An 18998-nucleotide genomic window follows, 5' to 3' on the forward strand; every position below is an offset into this window, starting at 1 on the left:
AAAGGGGCGTCTCTCATGTGATTGGGTTGCGTCCCTCGGGGGTGATCTTGGATGTTGTCAGGTTTCCGTCCTGGCGGCGTCGCCTCCGGGTACGGCCTTGCGGCCTGCCTCCGTTTCGACTAGCACAAAGTCCATGGACGAGTCCCCACAGACGGCGCCAATGTTCGGTAAGTCGGTTTCCGGTCGGTTCGGGTGAAGATCCTGGGAGATGGTAGGGGCTCGTCAGGTCGGGGACTGCCGGCCAGAGTTGCGCGAGGTCCCGAGTACTTCGTGTGGGAAAAAAGGGGGGTGCCACCTGCAAAGACACTCCGACGCTCTTGTCAGTAAATGTGCAGGCGGAAAGGGTGATGTGATATGTGACGTACCTCGGGGGAAGAGTCAATCTTCCCCTTATATATTATCAGGGGTGGGCCCTGTAAAGGCAGGCCCACTACTCTCGAGGTGTTCCCTTCACAGCTGTGGGTGAGTTGTTACGGACGCGTGTCCGGGTCGGCGATGGGGCGCCCTATCCTTGACCGCCCGGGTCGGGTAGAGCTCGGGTCGGCCCAAGCCAGCAGAGGGTTTGGGCCGGGCCGTAACAAATTCTCAAAAAATATGAAAATTGGGACTAATAAAATAAGTGTATAAATAGATATTATTATATTTTGACGTTTATTCAACTTTATATATTTTACTAATTTTCTCAGATAATATTCAGATTAAATACTATTTCGAGAGTTACCTGAAACTAGATTATATTTTGGGCCTAGACATAAGGTTTAGACTCCTTCCAAAATAGCATCCGACTTGTATTGGTACTAAAGTGTGGCTGTCCAAGTTTCTCGTGAGTAGGTGGGGGGTAATACGTGTAAGGAATTCATGCTTAAGTTAACAAAAATTTTAGATAAGTTTTTAGTAGATTGGGACTTGAATATACCTGAGTATGTCAGTATATTTATAGTAGAAAAGATAACCGTCTTTTAGAGTAGTCCCACCTTAAATGGTGAATAACCGTTTCTTTTTTTTTTTTTAAAGTTGTTGAAATCTTTCTTCTAGATAAATGGGAGATATCTTAGGATTTTGTTACTTTTTTAGATAAGTAGAATTGCAAGTAGAACTGCTCTTTCGTGCCCGACCTCATAGAAGTCAAATAGTGTAGAGAAGACATGATCTTTTGTGTGGGTCTTTAATTTGTTTGAGTCTAATTTTATTTTGGGCCATAATATGAATAATTACTATATTAATTTAAAAATATTAAATATTATTTTTTTCATGTCTTTTCAAGTCATTGAAATAGCTAAGACTAGACACTCCGTCAAACAAAGAACTTTGAATATTTCGTGAATATATTTATTAGAATTTTAAACTTTTATGATAAAAAATGACAATTTACTTATCCGTCGTAAATACATAAAAAGTATTATTATATTTATGATAAGTGAATTTATCAATATTTTGAATTTTTATAGCAGAAATGACCGTTTATTCTAATTTTAAAGTTAGTAAATTTTGTTAATATTTAATTAATTAATATTATTTATGATATATAAAATTATAATTTAAAATTAAACACTTTAGTTTAAACTAAAAAAATATTAGACTCAATATAAATATATTGAAAAATATGAGATCAAAATAAAAATCTAAAATTTTGTAGTTTGAATTGGATCACTTTATTTAGTTTTAAAAATAAAATAAATTTAAAATTGAGTATGAAAAATAAAATTAATTAAAATTGATAAATATAATAACAAAATAAAAATCCATTTACATTCACAAACATTCATTTAAGTAAAATATTAAAAACTCAACATTTCATTTTTCTTTCAAAACCACATAAAGCGATCCAATTTAAAACTAAAAATTCTAATTTTCAATTAATATTGTGAACTTATATTTGTTTTAGTGTTTTATTAGTTCAAATTAAATAGATTTTAGTTTTAAATTATAATTTTAAATATTAAATAATATTAACTAATTAAGTATTAATATAATTTACTAATTTTTAAATTAATCAAATTAAAATAAACTATATTTATTAAAATCCTTTCTACTAATCATATATAACAATTTAATTACTAAAAGATAATATAAATTAATAATAACAAATATAAAAAAATCCCAGAACCGTAAAATCGGGTGGGATTTTCATATTTTCACCTCACCTGAAAAAAAAAAGTTTAGGTATTTAATGTGATTTTTTTTTTTACATCTGACCCAAACAAAACAAAAAACATTTTTCATTTATTTCTAATTTTTTTTTATTAATAAAAATGGTTGTATATAAATCACTCATGCTATCAGTTAGACAGTTATTTTTTTTCAAAGATAGTAAATTGTATTTCATTAATTATTAAAAAAATAAAATATAAGAATGTATAAAAATAGAATAGTATAATAAAAGATGAGAATTTTTTAAAACAATACACTGAAAATATTTATCTAATTGAACATGGTTAAAAATTAAGAAGAATCTAAAAGAAGAAAGAATAATAAGTCGAATTGAATGAAATTAAATTTTTTCATGGAGATGGTGAGTTAAGATGGGGTTTTACGAATGTTACATAGTAACTTGACGGAACTTACAAGAATGGTAGATAACATTGAAGTAGAGCTTTAAAAGATTAACTGGTTGTGGGCTTTTCAACAGTGCCAACAAATAATGACAAGCAACTGAAAATTTCGGTCAACATTCTTTAATGAATTAAGCATTTCCATTGCTGCAGTCCACTATGTATAGAAATAATTAAAATTCTGAGAGAAAAAATCGTCACGAAGATAATTCTGAGACCATACTTCTTTAATTGTAGCGCAATGAAGCAAATAATGAATAATTGTTTCTGTTGTTTCATGACAACATGCACTACAAAAAAAAAATACTTAGTACCGTCAGATTTTCTGTCTGAAAAGCGAACAAAATCCGACAGTAATTAAATTATCGTTGGTATAAACCTCGCCAGTAAATATATACTGTTGGAATTTTTTTGTCCGACGGTAATTATCGTCGGATTCTGTGACGGATTACCTGCTCGAAAAATCATTTAGTTATTTGCAGATTATGGTAATGTTCCACAATATATTGTTTCCTCCACTGTTACCATCGAATTATTCCCTCGGTAAATTTGACGGTAATATCAATTTTTTTTTAAAAAATAATTGTGAAATAAATGATCATTTTAATTTTTTATTTAAATTTATTTTTCACATAACTAATGGTCAATTTATAAAAATAAAAATCTATTATTTAAAATAAATAATAAAATGTTCAAATAAATTAAAAGTCAAGTAAATAAAAAAAATACAAAGAAACAATAAAACAAAATACTAATCACTAAAGATCCAGGTAGTCCTTGTCATTGTCGTTCTCGTGGCCTTGATGAGGCGGCGTAGAAGGCGGTGATGTCTGTGTGCCACCAGCAGGACCGCTGCCACCAGTAGGGATGATGCCAGTGGCGCGCATCTGAGTCTGGTACACCTCCATCTGAGCCTCCATCCGCTGAAGCTGCTCTAGTTGTTCCCTCCACTACAGCCTGAGGTCATCCGTATCTGTCACGCGTGTAAGAATCTCCTGATACCTCTCCCAATAATCGTTAAGCTCGTAAGTCTACTGGTGAAAGCTGCGGGTGAACTCCTGCATTTGCAGCCTCAAATCTATGCCTTTCTCGGACTCGACGGCGCGACTGGTGGCAGAGGTGAACCATGGCCTCAACGTGGAGGTGCAGAAGCTGCTGGTGAAATAAAATAAGCTGCGTACAAATCGTCAAACTTGTTTGTTTAATAACGCCAAATTTTAAATTCTAAAATCTTTAAATCCAAGACTTCCTTATCTTTTTGGACGAATCATAATATCCTAACTAATTCAAACTAATTCAAACTATCTACTTTTTAGAGGCTTTTACCCATAAATATAGTAACATAAATATAATCATAGGCATATGGGCTGAGTAAGTCAATTTTTAGTTTTATTTTTTAATGCTATCTTTGATATCAATAAGTGAATAATTAATTTATTACGAATTTAAACTCTATTAAAAATTTATTATTAATTATTGAATTACTATATGTCTAAAATAAAATCTAAATTTTTAATATTTATTTAAATAAATTAATAAATTAATCACTAAAATAACCCAAATTAATTTGGGTAAGTGTACGTTATTGTTTACTGTTTAAGTTTCACACCCTCAATTATTGACCGAAGTTTTTCTTTAGTTTTTTCTCTCTCTTCCTTACTCCTAGTACTAATATATTCATAACATATTTTTATTTCAGTCAAAAAAAAAATATCTGAATTTATTTATTTATTTTTAATTCAAAATTGAAGTTGACGTTTAACGGTGTTCGAAGATTGTCTAAATACCTTTTTTTTTTTTAATTTTAAGATAAGGTTTGATATTTACCATGTGATTTTATTTCTCCAGAGAAGTATTTTTAATCTTTTAACAAACTTAGACACACAGCATACACGTATCAAAGATTCAAAGGAATACCAATGATTAATTGATTATAATATGTTTTAGGTAAATACAACAATTCCACGAAGTCTCCAAGTCCATACGAGGACTTGAGGAGAACCATTCTATGTAGCAATATATATCTTATTTGTAAAAATTTAATTCGATCTAATTCAATTAAATAGGGTTGTTAATTCGATAGGCAACGAGAAGGATAGAATATAAACATAATTTGTGGATTTGAATTTTCTAAAGTTTAAATTTTATTTTAGAGAGTAAAGTGTGATTTTCTATCCTTGAATAATTTTTCTTTCATATTCATTTTTGGTCCCACCTATGAAACAAATAGTGAGAGATCACACCTTACTCTCTAAAGTGAAATTCAAACTTTAGAGAATCTAAATCCAATTTTTGTATAAGTCGGATAAGGTGCGACAACAAGTAGAATAGAATGTAGATATAACTTTTGTATAGGTCGGATAAGGTGTAGATTGAAATTTTAATCTTATCAGACCAATCCACACTCTATACGTATATATTATATACTTATATAAAAATATGTTTTAAGAAAATAAATAAAAAACTTTTTACTAAATATAAAAGATTTTTAGCTATTAAAAAAAAGTTGTTAATTAATAATTTAATATTTTTTTTACATAAAAATCAATTCTATTTTAAATTATCATCAAATTACATAATAATGTTGTATTTTTTTATAATACACTAATAAAGTCGATAAGATTAAAATTAAAATATTCTCAATCCACAAATAAAATTAAATTAAATTTACATAAAAATCTTAATTTATAAATAAAATTAAAATTAAATCTAAACCTGCTCTACTTTATCTATTGCGAGCTCTTCACTCCACTATACGAGACTTTCTTCAATTTCCATGGAAGCCCACTTTCACGTTGGAAAAGTAGTAGGTACGTCCAAATGAGGTGTACCTGTCCAAATGAGGTGGTGACCCACAGAACACAGTTGACCCACAAAATAAAATGAGGTCAAGAAGGTTGTTGTACAAAGGACTTGTGGTGGAGGGTGGAGACATGGAGTAGTGTTTCGTTGTATTATTACTATAACCAAGTCAATCAAATTAAATATGAATGTATGATCCACATTCTAATTCTATTTTCTTTTATTTATTTTTTTCCAAGGCATAATCCAACATTATTATAATATAATCATGAATGAAAAACCCATAATAAGTTTATGACACATGATTTATGACCCTAAGTTATTTTAGTTATTGTGTTCCTAATTTAAAAATAAAGTTGAGTGCTTTCATTTTTTTCAAAATATTTGATCAATTCTTTTTTTTTTCTAAGAAGTTAGAAGATTAATTAGATAAATAGTTTGTTAATTAAAATTAGATAAATATAGTTAAAAGGAATTTATAGCAAATTTATCCCTGTAGCAAGTAGCAACATCTTTTGTGTTACGGTTTATGCTTGAGAATTATAGTCTATTGTGTTAATAATAGGTGTGTCTTTACAATTGTTGATTTTATAAAGATTATATTAGATATACACTAAAATTAATCATTAAAATTAATTATTAATATATAAAATATAAATTAAAATATAAAATATATATTAAAAATAAATTAAATAATATATATAATTTTAATAATTAATTTTAATATAAAAATAATATTTTCTATTTGCAAATATAGCACGCACAAAACGTTCCAATAGATAACAACAGGTGCAATTTGCAAGTGTATCCTGCTAAATCTTTTGTTTACCCAGCAAACAAAATATCCTATTTTGATTAATTAGCCATTTTTTTTTAAATTATTAAATATTTCGAAATAGAACTGAATAAATATTCTATTTTAGAATAGAAAGAAGAAATATAAATATTCTAGAAACTAGAAATAAAAAAATAATTTGAAATTTTTTTTGGATTATTTTACTCAACTTACGAGTTGCTCAAAAAATCTGTTGATTTTGAACCATAGGATGGATAGTTGTCATAGGTGATGAATTGATTTCTTACCGATGTCACTCTATTTTTGTTCGTCTATAATGATTGATAAATCCACAAATCTCAATTGTATTTCTCAAATGGTATCTTTTTCTTCTTCTCCTATTCGATTGTATTTCCTTGGAAACTTAGGGAAGTGCTTTGTAAACATACGTATAAAAAGAACTTATTTCATTTAGTTTATTTATGCCCACTATAACTAGTTATTTCGGTTTTCTACTAGCGGCTTTTAGCATAACCTCAGCTCTTTTTATCAGTCTGAGTAAGATACGACTTATTTGATTTTCAAATTGGAATTGAATTAGAGATTTTCTAATACTACTAGATATTCTTGAGTTCTTTATCATGTTAATTTCCAATTCTTGCTTGATCATTGAGATTCGTGGTCAATACAGATTAATTAATATTTAGTTTAAGTATAAAGGATATATATTACCTCCCCTTTTCCTTCCCTTTCAAACAAAAAAGAATGATTGAAGTTTTTCTATTTGGAATTGTGTTAGGACTAATCCCTATTACTTTGGCTGGATTATTCCTAACTGCATATTTACAATACCGACGTGGTGATCAATTGGACCTTTGATTAATTAACATCTCGTTTGTTTAGTGATGTTTATTGACCTCCTATTTCTTTTCTTTGTTTTAACCACAATCCCCAGGAGGTCAAATTCAGCCTTTAAACTACTGTTTAATTATTTCATTGTCATTCTCAATATAACAAGAATGGAATCACGCTCTGTAGGATTTGAACCTACGACATCGGGTTTTGGAGACCCACGTTCTACCGAACTGAACTAAGAGCGCTTATTATTTATTTTTTTTTAATAACATAATAATATTATATTAATAAAATATTATTAAATTTTAAGTGACCCCAATACATCTTGCTTGCATATACCATATACTATATATAAATATTGATATATATGTATCTCCAATTTGAATCGGTCTCAATTGATCCCTTGTTACTTCTCCTACGATAAGTATTAGTTCGAGATAGGGATGACAGGATTTGAACCCGTGACATTTTGTACCCAAAACAAACGCGCTACCAAGCTGCGCTACATCCCTTTCAATTGGTTTCCTGTGTCATTGTAAAGAATCTTTGTCTTGTTTTCCACATTTTCTCCGTTGTATATATATTATATAATATAAAATAATATATAATATAATTAAGAATATAAAAATTCTTATATTCTAATCAGAAAAATTTTAATATAATAATCAAAGAAAGACTTCTTAAGTTAAGAAATAATTTAAATAATAATAAATAGGAAATTTCCCTAACATGGAAATCTATTTCATTTTTATGGAATGTTCGGGCAGAAATAGACCCCTTTTTATTAGAAAACAAAAAAGCTATCGAATGAATCGTTGTACATTTCAAATTTGAATTAAGAATTCGGCAGAAAATCCAAGTGGTTATTAACAAAATAACTATTTTGCGAATATAGAAATAATACAATTATTTCAGATTCGACAAAATCTGGATATCCGATATAGATGAAAGAAAGTAAATAAAATGGGTGGAAACATTTTTCAATAGCGGAATATATTTCTAATAAATTCTACAGTTCCGACATAATTCTAAAAAAAAAACATCTTAATGCGATTCTAATCGCAAGGAAAAAAAGGGGGTATGGCGAAATTGGTAGACGCTACGGACTTAATTCAAAGTTGGATTTCTAAGTTCTTTATTGAACTCATTTATTTGCAATCATGGTTAAAATGTAAAAAAGATTGGGGTTGACTACCAATCTTTTCAAAATACAGAAAAAGCTTCTCGTAGAAACTACCGATCATTTGTTAACTATTACAACTATTCCAACTATTTAATCAATTACTTCTTGGAAATGCTAAAAGTATTACTCAATTTTTTTATATGATACCGGGATTGATATTAAGAATCAGAAACCCATAAATTTGAATAGCAAAAATAAGAGTTGCTTTTGGATTATTACATATATATTTTAGTGGAACCAATACAAAAAATGGATGAAATAAAGAATAAATTGGAGCTACTATGTACATTAGATATAATGATGTAATGGAATTGAAATTCGATATATATAAGTCTATATATAAGAAGGTCGATCTGAATATTTAGATACATATTGTAGATTGATCCATATTATATTATAGAGTAAAAGTTTTTGCACTACAATTATAGAATAGATAATATAGATAATATGGTAGAAAGAAATCAATTTGATTTCTTTCTACCATATTATCTATCCAGATTTTATAGAATTCTGTTGGTTCTAGTCCGATTATTTCATTTATTAAATCTTATGGACTCGATTCTGTTTTACGGAGTTACACAACTATCTATTGTGAAAAACTCATTTCTTATTTGTAAATGCTCAATACCCAAGTAGGCTTTCTTAAATTGATAGTGCTTTCTGGTATGATCCATAAAGATTGATGTGTATATTCCATAAAAAAAGAATAAAAGATAAAATATTTTTTTTCCTAATGAGTTTTGTTTCTTATTCGTCGGTTTTATCTCTTTTGTAAAGGCTTCAGTTAATAAAAAAAAAGAGTGAACATATAAATAGAATTATTAATTTTTCTGAATCTTTGCACAATACTTCTAATATTTTCGAATATTTCAAAGTACTAAAAAAGGTCGAATAAACAAATTCAAATTCCTAATACACTTTTTTTAATACTAATACACTTTTTTTAATATTTGTATTTTAGTAAAAAATTCTCATAAAAACGAAATTTGTCAAATCAAATAAAAACATTCGTTTATTTTGTTTGATATGCAGTAAAATTTAATTCATATGACATGACCCAATCGAATAAATAAGAATTTTTGTCTTTTATTTCAAAAGCATTAGTTTTTTCGAACTAATTTCTTTTTTTACATTAAACAGATATCTATGTTTGGCAAAATTTTGAAAAAAGTGTTATAATATTCAAAGTTTTACTTTAGATAGAAAGATAGAAAAAAAGAGGGGATAAAAAAAAATGGCTAATTATAGTGGCATTTCTCGGTCCCTTCTTGCATAATCCGAGCTCGAAGAAGGAAGAGATAAGAGGGCCCTATGGAGAATGTGCTCAGAAATGCAAATCGTCCTATATCCATGTAGATGATACCTGAATGAGCTAAAATTCTCGTATCAAAACTCTTGTTTTTTTAGTTAGTATTAAGTCTGACGAGAATAATATTCTACAACCAGCAATTCGTTGATTTTCAAACCAACCCTGGATTTTATGAAAAAAGAATTTTTTTAGTATAGAGTAAAAAATTAGGTAAATGGTCAATAAATTATAACTTAAATAACATAGTCTTTCTATATTCATTTAAGAGGTTGTGAATTCAAATTTTTGGTTAAAAAAAAAAAAAATAGGTAGCCAAACAAACAAAATCATCCTAGTATTCTACTAATGAGAGGTCGAGAGATTGAGAGGGGGGAAACACTGGGAGGGGTGGGATTCGGGTTTTCCAGTCACGCACAAAGGATCCTAGGGTTTGGAATCGAGAAGAATACCATCGCTTGGAAAATGAGTCCTTCTCTGTGTTTGTGTATAACTTACCGGAGGATATTTCAAAGAGGGAATTATATCATTTGTTCTGTTGGACTAGAAGAATTAACGACATATATCTTGCCCGTAAACGTAAACTAGGAGCAGTGTATCTCTTTGCTTTTGTACAGTACACCACGAAGGACAGCGCGCTGAAGGCTATTACGGAGATGAATAATATAAGACTACGAGGGAAGATCGTATCTGTAGGAGAAGCTAGGTTTCGAAGGCAACAACAAGTGAGGAACCGGCAAGTACCGGTGGAGCAAAGAGTCCAACAGGAGGAGGAGCCTACAGAATGTGGAAGTGGAAAGGAGATGACTATGGCCCAACATGTGGAGGTGAAGACGGATGGAAAGCACGTTAATGACCAACATGCGAAGGGGCGGATAAAAGGGGCTGAAGTGTCGATAGCGGCAGAAAATATGGATTGATTAGTGCGGAGTCTCATAGGAAGCACGGTGAAACCTTTAGACCATAAATCGTTGAGAAGGACAATTTGTAAAAATGTGCCTCATGTGGTGGAAGTAAGCGAGCTAGGAGCCTGTAAGGTTTTAATCACGTTTGATTCTGTGAAGCATGCAAATGAGATGTTCACTTTCAAGCTGGATAAGCTGTTACAATTTTTCCATAAAGTTGGGAGATGGGAGGAGTCGGAACGTTGTGAGACGAGGAGGTTTGGTTGGAATGCTATGGGGTGCCGCTACACGTATGGTCAACAGAAACGTTTAAAACCATGGGTGGCCTGTGGGGTGATGTGGTTAGATGTGATATAGGCTCAGGAGTAGGATCATCCTTTAGAGTTGGACGGATTCAAGTTGACACAGGCACTCTTGACGCCATTCGAGATTGGATCCACATCTCAATCGGTGATAGTGGCTTTGATGTCTATGTTAAAGAAGTGGGTTCTGAGGATTGTGGTGCAGAAAGTACGGTACGAGACCAAATTGAGTGGGCTGAGATAAAGAACTCTGATGCTGGTGGTAATAGTAGGTTGCATGAGGTGGTGACGTGGAATCCGGCGGCAGACCTGAGGATTTTCAATGGTAACATGTCCGGTGATGAGGAGGGTAGAAGGGTCATTGATGAGGTGCTCCTTAATGATTTAAATTTCAAAAATCATAAATTGAATAAAGCGGTTAACGTAATTGATTCGGAGAGCTGTACTGAGTGTAATGGGAAGGAGGATTTTGGGGGATTTGATTTGGTGGAGGAGGTGAGTTCAGAGAGAACCGTTACACAGGCTATGGATGTATGTGGAGGCGGGGTGCTTGGGGATACAAGGTTAAGTGGTGTAAAGGAATTGGGCTTCTCATATAAGGTCCACACTAAGGGAGATAGTGCTGTTGGGGGCGGACTGGGCTTGGAGCTTAGTGGCCCAAATACAATTGGACAGGCAGATGGGCTGATCCGAAAAAGGAATTGTGAGGAACAGGAAGGGGCTAACGTGAATAGCTCATTGGACATAGGATATGTTAGAGCTTCAGATGGGGAAACGTGGGCTGGGCTGAGTACAGAACCGGGTCGGGTTGACATAGAGGGGATCACCAAGAATGCTGGGAAGGGTAAGGTGCAGGCATGGGCACTGTGTTCGCAAGCCATGCGACGCTGCCCAGGATCGCCCGATCGGGATGATGCGACTGCGAGGAGGGCTGAGATGCTCGAACTGGATCCTTCGAGGGCTGATGCACGAGACGCCATGGATGAGGCGGGGCGCTGCGATTCAAGATGTGAGGGTACCGGCGAAGGAGGTCGGGTGGCGTCGCTGATGGGGGAGAAGACAGCGAGGCTGCTAAAACCGGACGACGAGGGACAGCCCGGTTTATCTTCTGACAACCATTTTTCAAAACCGGTTCAGGTGTATGAGGAATCTGGGGCTTCGGGCCTAGTGGCAGGGAACGTAGAGGGGCAAGCTGTGGCCAATGGGGAGAGAAGTGTGGTGGCTAACGTGGAATTCGAGACAAGGGCAGAGGCAAGGCAAGGGACGGGTGAAGGCGGAGTCACGGTGCTTGATCAGATGAAAGAAAATGAGAAAATATGGGCTTTAGCAGTACAGTCGGGTGCTGTTTTATATGACGAGGATGTGGATATAATGGCGATCTTACAAGCGCAGAATGAAGAATTAGCAGTGAAGAAAAAGATGGCGAAACAAAAAGAAAAGGCACGAAGAAGTCGACCAAAGCATCAAAATAAGGTGAGAAAAATTGTTGTTAAATGATTTTTAGCTGTTGGAATATTCGGGGGTTGAGGGGGGATGGAAAATTGAGTATGATAAAATCTTTGAAGAACTGTTATAAGTTAAACATGTTAGGGCTAGTTGAAACTAAGAGGCAGGTTCTCACTAAATTTGATGTTGCAAGAATTTGGGGTTATAGTTCTGTGGGATGGGAGTATGTGGAGTCGACAGGGGCCTCTGGCGGTTTATTGCTCATGTGGGATAATGAGTTGTTCAAAGCTGTCAACTGTAATAAGGGAGAGAAATGGTTGTGTGTTGAAGGTGTGATGATGAAAACTAATTTTACATGTGCTTTTTGTTTGGTGTATGGGGTGCATGAGAGGGAGGAGAAGCGGGTTGTTTGGGAGGAGTTGAGTTATGTTGCGGGTCTATGTCAGGTGCCTTTCTGCTTCTTCGGGAATTTTAATGATTTTCTACATATTGAGGAGCGAAAAGGAGCTAGTAGTATATCTGTGTCAGCGGAAGAGTTTAAAAATTGGGTACAGGATATGCAGTTGTTGGATTTACCTTTGAATGATAGAAAGTTCACATGGTTCAGGGGACGTTCGTGCAGTCGGATTGATAGGGTGTTAGTGAATATAGAATGGATGGAAGAATTCCCTGATGTTCGCCTAAAAGGCGGGCCTAGAGGACTGTCAGACCATTGTCCGTTGATTGTAGAGGACAAGAGAGTTGGTGATGGGCCACGTCCTTTCAGAAGTCTGGATTCTTGGTTTACACATGACGGTTTCCTGAGTATGGTTAAAAATGAATGGAGAAATTTGGGGGAGGCCCAGTTCATAAGTAAGTTGAAGGCTATGACGGGTCCACTACGTATATGGCACAAGAACAATTTCGGGGGCATGGATAAGAGGCTGAAGACGCTTGAGGAGGAGATTAAGAAACTGGATAATATGGTTAGTGAAGGTGTCTATGATGGTACGATGGAGGCTAGAAGGAAGGCGTTGGTGAGCTTCTGTGAGAAGTGGTATGTTAGGAAGGAGGTACACTGAAAGCAGATGTCGATGTCTCAGCATGCTAAGTACATGGATAAAAATACTAGATACTTCCACAACATTGCCTCGGCTAGGAGACGGAATAACCAGATTGATGCTCTGATGATTAATGGACGGTGAGTGTGGAATCAAACACGCATAAAGGTCACAATTAGAGGGTTCTACAAGAACCTGTATCGGCAGGAGTTTGTTCCGAGGATTGGCTTTCGGGATGGGCTGGTAAGACAGATTGATGGTGAGGTGGCCATAGCATTGGAGGTGATGTGGAGGAAATTAGGAAGGTAGTTTAGGACTGTGAATCCTCTAAAGCCCCGGGTAGTGATGGGTACAATTTGAACTTTATCAAATGATGCTGGAAGGATATTGGCCAGGAGTTCACTGCAGCGGTGATGGATTTCTTCCAAAGTGCTAAGTTACCAAACGATGCAAATGTTACGTGGGTAACGCTAGCTCTGAAGTTTGTGGGTGCTAAAGAGATCAAGGACTTCAGACCTATTAGCATGGTGGGATGTGTGTATAAGGTGATCTCCAAGGTCTTAGTACGGCGAATGAGAACAGTTATGCCGGATTTGGTAGGAGAGACACAGAGTGCTTTTGTTAAGGGTAGGAAGATACATGATGACGCCCTCATTGCCTGTGAGACGGTCCAATGGCTCAAGACGAGAAGAAAGCAAGCGGCAATTATAAAACTAGACTTTCAGAAAGCCTACGATAGAGTGAGATGGAGTTTTGTGGATCTTGTGCTTCAGAAGATGGGGTTCGGGCAAAGGTGGAAGAATTGAGTGAAAGAGTGTGTCAGTACGACCTCTATGTCTGTTCTTGTGAATGGTTCACCTTCCAAGGCGTTTAAAATGGAGAGGAGTTTAAGACAAGGGAATCCCCTCTATCCTCTATTGTTTGTGCTCGTGGTTGATGTCTTGCATAGAATGCTGGGGGAAGCTGTAAGGAATGGGCGCATTGCTCCGTTGCTGGTTGGGAGAGATCATATTGAATTGTCTCATCTACAATTCGCAGATGATACTATCTTGTTTTGCCCTCCGGAGACAGAAACAATTGCGAACTATAAGAGGCTGCTGCGCTGTTTTGAGTTGATGTCTGGGTTGAGCATCAATTTTGATAAGTCGAATTTAATTCCAGTCAATTGTGAGCAGGAGTGGGTGGAGCATGTGTGTGGTATGCTGGGGTGTAAACAAGCGGCGCTACCTATTAGATACCTCGGTATCCCTTTAGGAGCAAATCCTCGATTGGTAAAGACTTGGAAGCCGATTATAGACAAGGTGAAAGAGAAGCTCAGCTTGTGGAAAGCAAAGGTTTTAAACAAAGCAGGTAAACTAGTTCTTATTAAGTCGGTCTTGAATAGCTTGCCGGTTTACTACCTCAGTCTATACAAGATGCCAAAGGCGGTTGCTAACAAGCTCATTGCACTTCAAAGAAGTTTTTTGTGGAGTAAGGAGGATGGTAATTATGATATGCCACTAGTGAAGTGGGAAGTGGTCCAAGCCCCAAAAAAGGCTGGAGGATTGGGGGTAGGAGATGCAGTAATCAGGAACACAGTGCTCTTGTTCAAATGATGGTGGCGTTTCTCAAAGGAGGATTGCCTGTTGTGGAAGCAGGTTGTGTGTTCCTGTAATAATCTGAACCCTAATGTTATGTTATCTAGTCAGACTCTTCCAGTGAAGGGGGCCCATGAAAAGACATCTGTCAGTTAAATATAGTAGAACAACAGGTGAAAGAAAAACTTATTACTGGTCTGGCGATGGAAGTAGGGAATGGAAGACGAACGCGGTTTTGGGAAGATAATTGGGTGCAAGGTGGTCCTCTTAAAGCAAGTTTTCCAAGGCTCTTCTCCATTTCAAACCAACAAGGATCAGTGATAGGAGACTGTGGGTTCTGGGATGGGGTAGAGTGGATTTGGAACTTCCATTGGAGGAGAGCGTTGTTCCAATGGGAGCTGGAGTTAGTTCATCAGCTTCATGAGAGATTACGGCCAGTCAATCTTTCAACTGGCAGAGAGGATAATATTGTGTGGAAATTTGATAATACAGGTGTTTTTTCTACTAACTCGTTCCTGTAGGTGTTACAATCGGAGACTCTCTCGGAGGAGATTACGAGCTACAGTTTCACTAGATCAATTTGGGGAGGGTTGGTACCTTCGCGAATTGAGCTTTTTGGCTGGTTTGTTTTGATTGGCAGGGTAAATACTAAAGAGAGGTTGATCAGACTAGGCGTGCTTCATCAAAATAAGAGTTTATGTGTCTTGTGTAAAAAGGAAACGGAATCTGTGCATCATTTGTTTCTTGTATGTGAGTTTACGTGGTAGGTATGGGGCGCTTGGCTCAGACGCTTTGATAGACCGTGGGCGGTCCCTGGAACCATGAAAGGACTATTTGAGAGTTGGCTTGATATACATCACAGAAAGAAAGAGGAGCGGTTTTTATTAGTTAATTTCTTTGCAGTGATTTGGAATATCTGGATGGAGAGAAACGATAGAATATTCAATAACAGAGAAGCAGGTGTAGAGCACTTACAAGAAAGGACGTTTTTGAGCTACAAGGAGTGGTCTGGTATTGATCCTATTGGTTGTTGATGGCCCTGCCGGAGATGACCGGGATTCATCCTTTTATGTTCTATGTTATTTATGTTCTGTTTATTTCTTGCTCCACTCCAATGTGTTGAGCTTTCTTTGTTTCAAAAAAAAAAAAAAAGTAAATGGTGAAAATTATAATAATTAAATGTCTTTATTTAATTTTTTATTTTTATCTATTATAAAAACAAAAATTTTATGCTTCATTGTAAAATACTATTAATATGATATTTCATGATATCACGTATTCCAAAATTTTAAATAAATATATAGAAAAGGTACATTAATAGTTATAGATCTTATACTCTTCTCATGCAAAAATTTTTAAATTTATGTAAATTTTGTATAAACTATCTTTTTCTTTTGTTTATTTCATACATATTTCTGTAAACAATGATTGAATTCTAGACTTTTTCACATATAGAGACTTTGATACTATATCATAAAATTACTTACCAAAAAATATAAACTTGTAAGTATAGATATATGAATAATTATATATCTTACGCTAGATATACACTTTTTTATTCTCTCTTTACTACACTAAGTCACTAACACATTTGCATAATTAATTTTGAAATGGTTTTCTTATAGGTGTTATACACAACTAATGGGGATAGGAGTGATTAATGGTGGATGTGCACCCCGCGAGATGGTCGCATGTCGCCATGTGTCTGACTAACTACAACGATCAGATGTTGCGACAAGTGCTTGCAACTCTCACCATGCGAATAGGCGTGACTCTTCTTTGACCGCAACTTTTCTTCATAGATTTGACGCTTTTTGGAGTCACTCAAGACATTATAAGCCTCAGATATTCGCCTGAACGTTGTTTTAGTTTTTTCTTTATTCTTCACTTCTTGGTGATGATTTCTATTTGGATGTCACTTCATTGTAACCTCTTGTATGCTTTCTTAATCTCTTCTTTTGTGATTGTAAAAATTGAGGAGTGAAAAAATTCTTCTTCTAACTTTACAATCTAATTCAATTATAGAAAAAAAAATTATAACTTTGGTAATGGAGTTTGTGAAAATTTTTAGTTTTTGAATTTGAATTTTCTGGTCTTTACATTTCAAAATAAAAGTCCTCACTTTTCGAGAATAATCATCAATAAAAATAGCAAAGTAGGATGCACCGCCTAGTGTCTTAGCATCCATAGTGCAAACATTAGTGTGGACTAAATCTAGAACATGTGATCTCTTATGAGGTCTAGAACTATAAAATGATACTCTAGCATGCTTTCCAACAAAACAATGAATACAAGTATTTAAAGTTGTACCTTTTACTGGAAGTGAGTGCTTCTTGACTAAAATGCTTAGTCCTTTCTCGTTCAAGTGACCAAGATGCATATGCCACAAATTAAAGAAGGAATCATCAGCTACATTCACCTCTTCTTTGTACAATTTTGTTTGTAACTGGTAGAGAATAATGAGACTATTATCTTCCTTATAACAATGAGAGCCCATTTGGTAATCTTGCATTTTTCACTACCAAAAGAAGTACAATAACCCTTTTGATCCAATGCTTTCACTGAGATCAAATTGAACCACATATCTGGCGCATGCCTAACATTCTTCAACTGCAACTTATTACTTCTTATGTTGGTTTCAAATCACACATCATCCATACTAATGATATCACATACACACCTCTTTATCTCCCAATTCAATCTTGCCAAAATTTCTAGCAGTATTAGAAGTGAAAAATTCATGCCTCATAATAACATGACATGAAGCACCAGAATCCATAATCCAAGTGGAATTATCACAGACAAGATTAACATAGTTTTCATCATATGTGATAAGAACATTTTCATAAACAATAGCATCAATTTCTTTATCACTATCTTTATCTTTGTCTTCGTTTCTTTCCCTTGATTGTTTTCTTTTCAAGAACCTACAATACTTTTTGATATGCCTCAGCTTACCACAATGGTAACAAATGAACTCCTTTCTTGTCTTGTACTTTTTTTTTGACTTGCTTTGGCCCTTTGACCTGTCAGAATTGTGAGATTTTCTACTGTGCCTTTTCTCCCATGACTCTGAAACAAGTGCTTCTGATTAGGAGAAGGCATTAATCAAACTCCGTTCTTTTCTTATGGATTTTTCGTTCAACATTCTCTCTTTAACCATTGCTAACATCAACTTTTTTTTTGGAGTTGAGTTAGTCAGTGTCACAACCAGAACTTCCCAACTATCAGGTAAAGAACTTAGCAACAAGGCTCGCAACTCATAATTTAAAGTGATGTCATTATTTGTCAGTTGGTTCACAGTCTCTTGAAATATGCTCAAGTGCTTCAACATTGATTTACCTTCAATATATTTCATATTGACTAGCTTCCGAATAAAAAATGTTTTGTTTTGCACATTTTTCTTCTCATACAACTCCTTCAATTTCTTCCACATCTTCTCAACTTTAGTTTCGGTATCAACATGCAGATACACACTAAGATCAAGCTATTGCCTAATCAAAGTAACTTCCGATTCAGCTTCTTCCCTTCAACATTAAATTTGGTACCTTTGGTTTTATTCCCCTCCACAAGATCATACAAGTCCTTACTATACAATATATCTTCCATCAGGATCTTTCAAATTGAGTAATTTTAGAATTCAATTTGACCATATTTGGCCCATGAGTATTTTTCTCCATTTAACTAGCACAGAAATAAATAACCAAAGCTTTGGATACCTCTTTGTTGGGAAAATTAAAGTTCAGATAAGAACCTATCTAACAGCAAAAGTACCAAAATATTTTTTCACAACCTGTGCAATCAAATAGGCAACTCCAAAGATACTCCAAGCAGCAAATATAATGGCAGAAATTAAATAATCAAACACTGAAATTTTTATCGTGGAAAAATTCCAAAGGAGGAATAAAAAATTCATGGAACCTAATCCAGTAAAATTTTTCACTATTAAAATAATGGGTACACAATCAATCTTTCTAGTAACATTAGGGCATCTCAATAATCAACAAAATACATCATCAAAACTGATAGAATCAACATAAACCCTCCATAAAGTGGGTATCTCAAATCAGTCAAAAGAAAAGGTAATACAACTAGCAAGTTATATTCTAATGTTCATCTTTACACCAAGAATAACATACTAAAATTTCATAAGAAATAGAGTAAATTTACCGGTTCAATAGGAGCACATTGAAACTGCCATTTTCCCTTTTTTTTCTCTTCTCCTTTGTCGATGACTCTCTCCTCTCCCTCATTG

At 34.4% G+C, this 18998-nt stretch overlaps 2 protein-coding genes and 2 non-coding genes across 4 annotated transcripts; 2 read left to right on the forward strand and 2 right to left on the reverse strand.

The window, feature by feature from the left end:
• Window positions 1-7155: 7155 nt before the first annotated feature.
• Window positions 7156-7229, reverse strand: TRNAW-CCA (transfer RNA tryptophan (anticodon CCA)). Its single transcript has one exon. It is a non-coding gene; the product is annotated as a tRNA-Trp (tRNA).
• A 193-nt stretch (window positions 7230-7422) lies between these two features.
• Window positions 7423-7496, reverse strand: TRNAP-UGG (transfer RNA proline (anticodon UGG)). The gene has a single exon. It is a non-coding gene; the product is annotated as a tRNA-Pro (tRNA).
• A 4767-nt stretch (window positions 7497-12263) lies between these two features.
• LOC148549853 (uncharacterized) lies at window positions 12264-13972 on the forward strand. The gene is made up of 3 exons (XM_088495811.1): window positions 12264-13178; window positions 13335-13448; window positions 13550-13972. Exons 1-3 carry the CDS (start codon window positions 12264-12266, stop codon window positions 13970-13972), a joined length of 1452 nt encoding a protein of 483 aa, XP_088351937.1.
• A 974-nt stretch (window positions 13973-14946) lies between these two features.
• LOC148549854 (uncharacterized) lies at window positions 14947-15777 on the forward strand. The gene is made up of 3 exons (XM_088495812.1): window positions 14947-15180; window positions 15265-15384; window positions 15511-15777. The coding sequence occupies exons 1-3, from the start codon at window positions 14947-14949 to the stop codon at window positions 15775-15777; spliced, it is 621 nt and encodes a 206-aa protein (XP_088351938.1).
• The last annotated feature ends 3221 nt before the right edge of the window (window positions 15778-18998 follow it).

This window comes from Arachis ipaensis, chromosome B8 (genome assembly GCF_059453495.1).
Source record: "Arachis ipaensis isolate K30076 ecotype BB chromosome B8, ASM5945349v1, whole genome shotgun sequence".
Taxonomy (NCBI): Eukaryota; Viridiplantae; Streptophyta; class Magnoliopsida; order Fabales; family Fabaceae; genus Arachis; species Arachis ipaensis.

Coding starts and splice junctions, on each gene's coding strand:
- LOC148549853 (XM_088495811.1), top strand. CDS start 12,264: ATGTTAGGGCTAGTTGAAACTAAGAGGCAGGTTCTCACTAAATTTGAT. Junction 13,179..13,334: donor AGTGGTATGTTAGGAAGGAG/GTACACTGAAAG, acceptor ACACGCATAAAG/GTCACAATTAGAGGGTTCTA. Junction 13,449..13,549: donor AGGTGGCCATAGCATTGGAG/GTGATGTGGAGG, acceptor TGATGCTGGAAG/GATATTGGCCAGGAGTTCAC.
- LOC148549854 (XM_088495812.1), top strand. CDS start 14,947: ATGGAAGTAGGGAATGGAAGACGAACGCGGTTTTGGGAAGATAATTGG. Junction 15,181..15,264: donor TTCATGAGAGATTACGGCCA/GTCAATCTTTCA, acceptor TCGTTCCTGTAG/GTGTTACAATCGGAGACTCT. Junction 15,385..15,510: donor GGTTTGTTTTGATTGGCAGG/GTAAATACTAAA, acceptor TTTACGTGGTAG/GTATGGGGCGCTTGGCTCAG.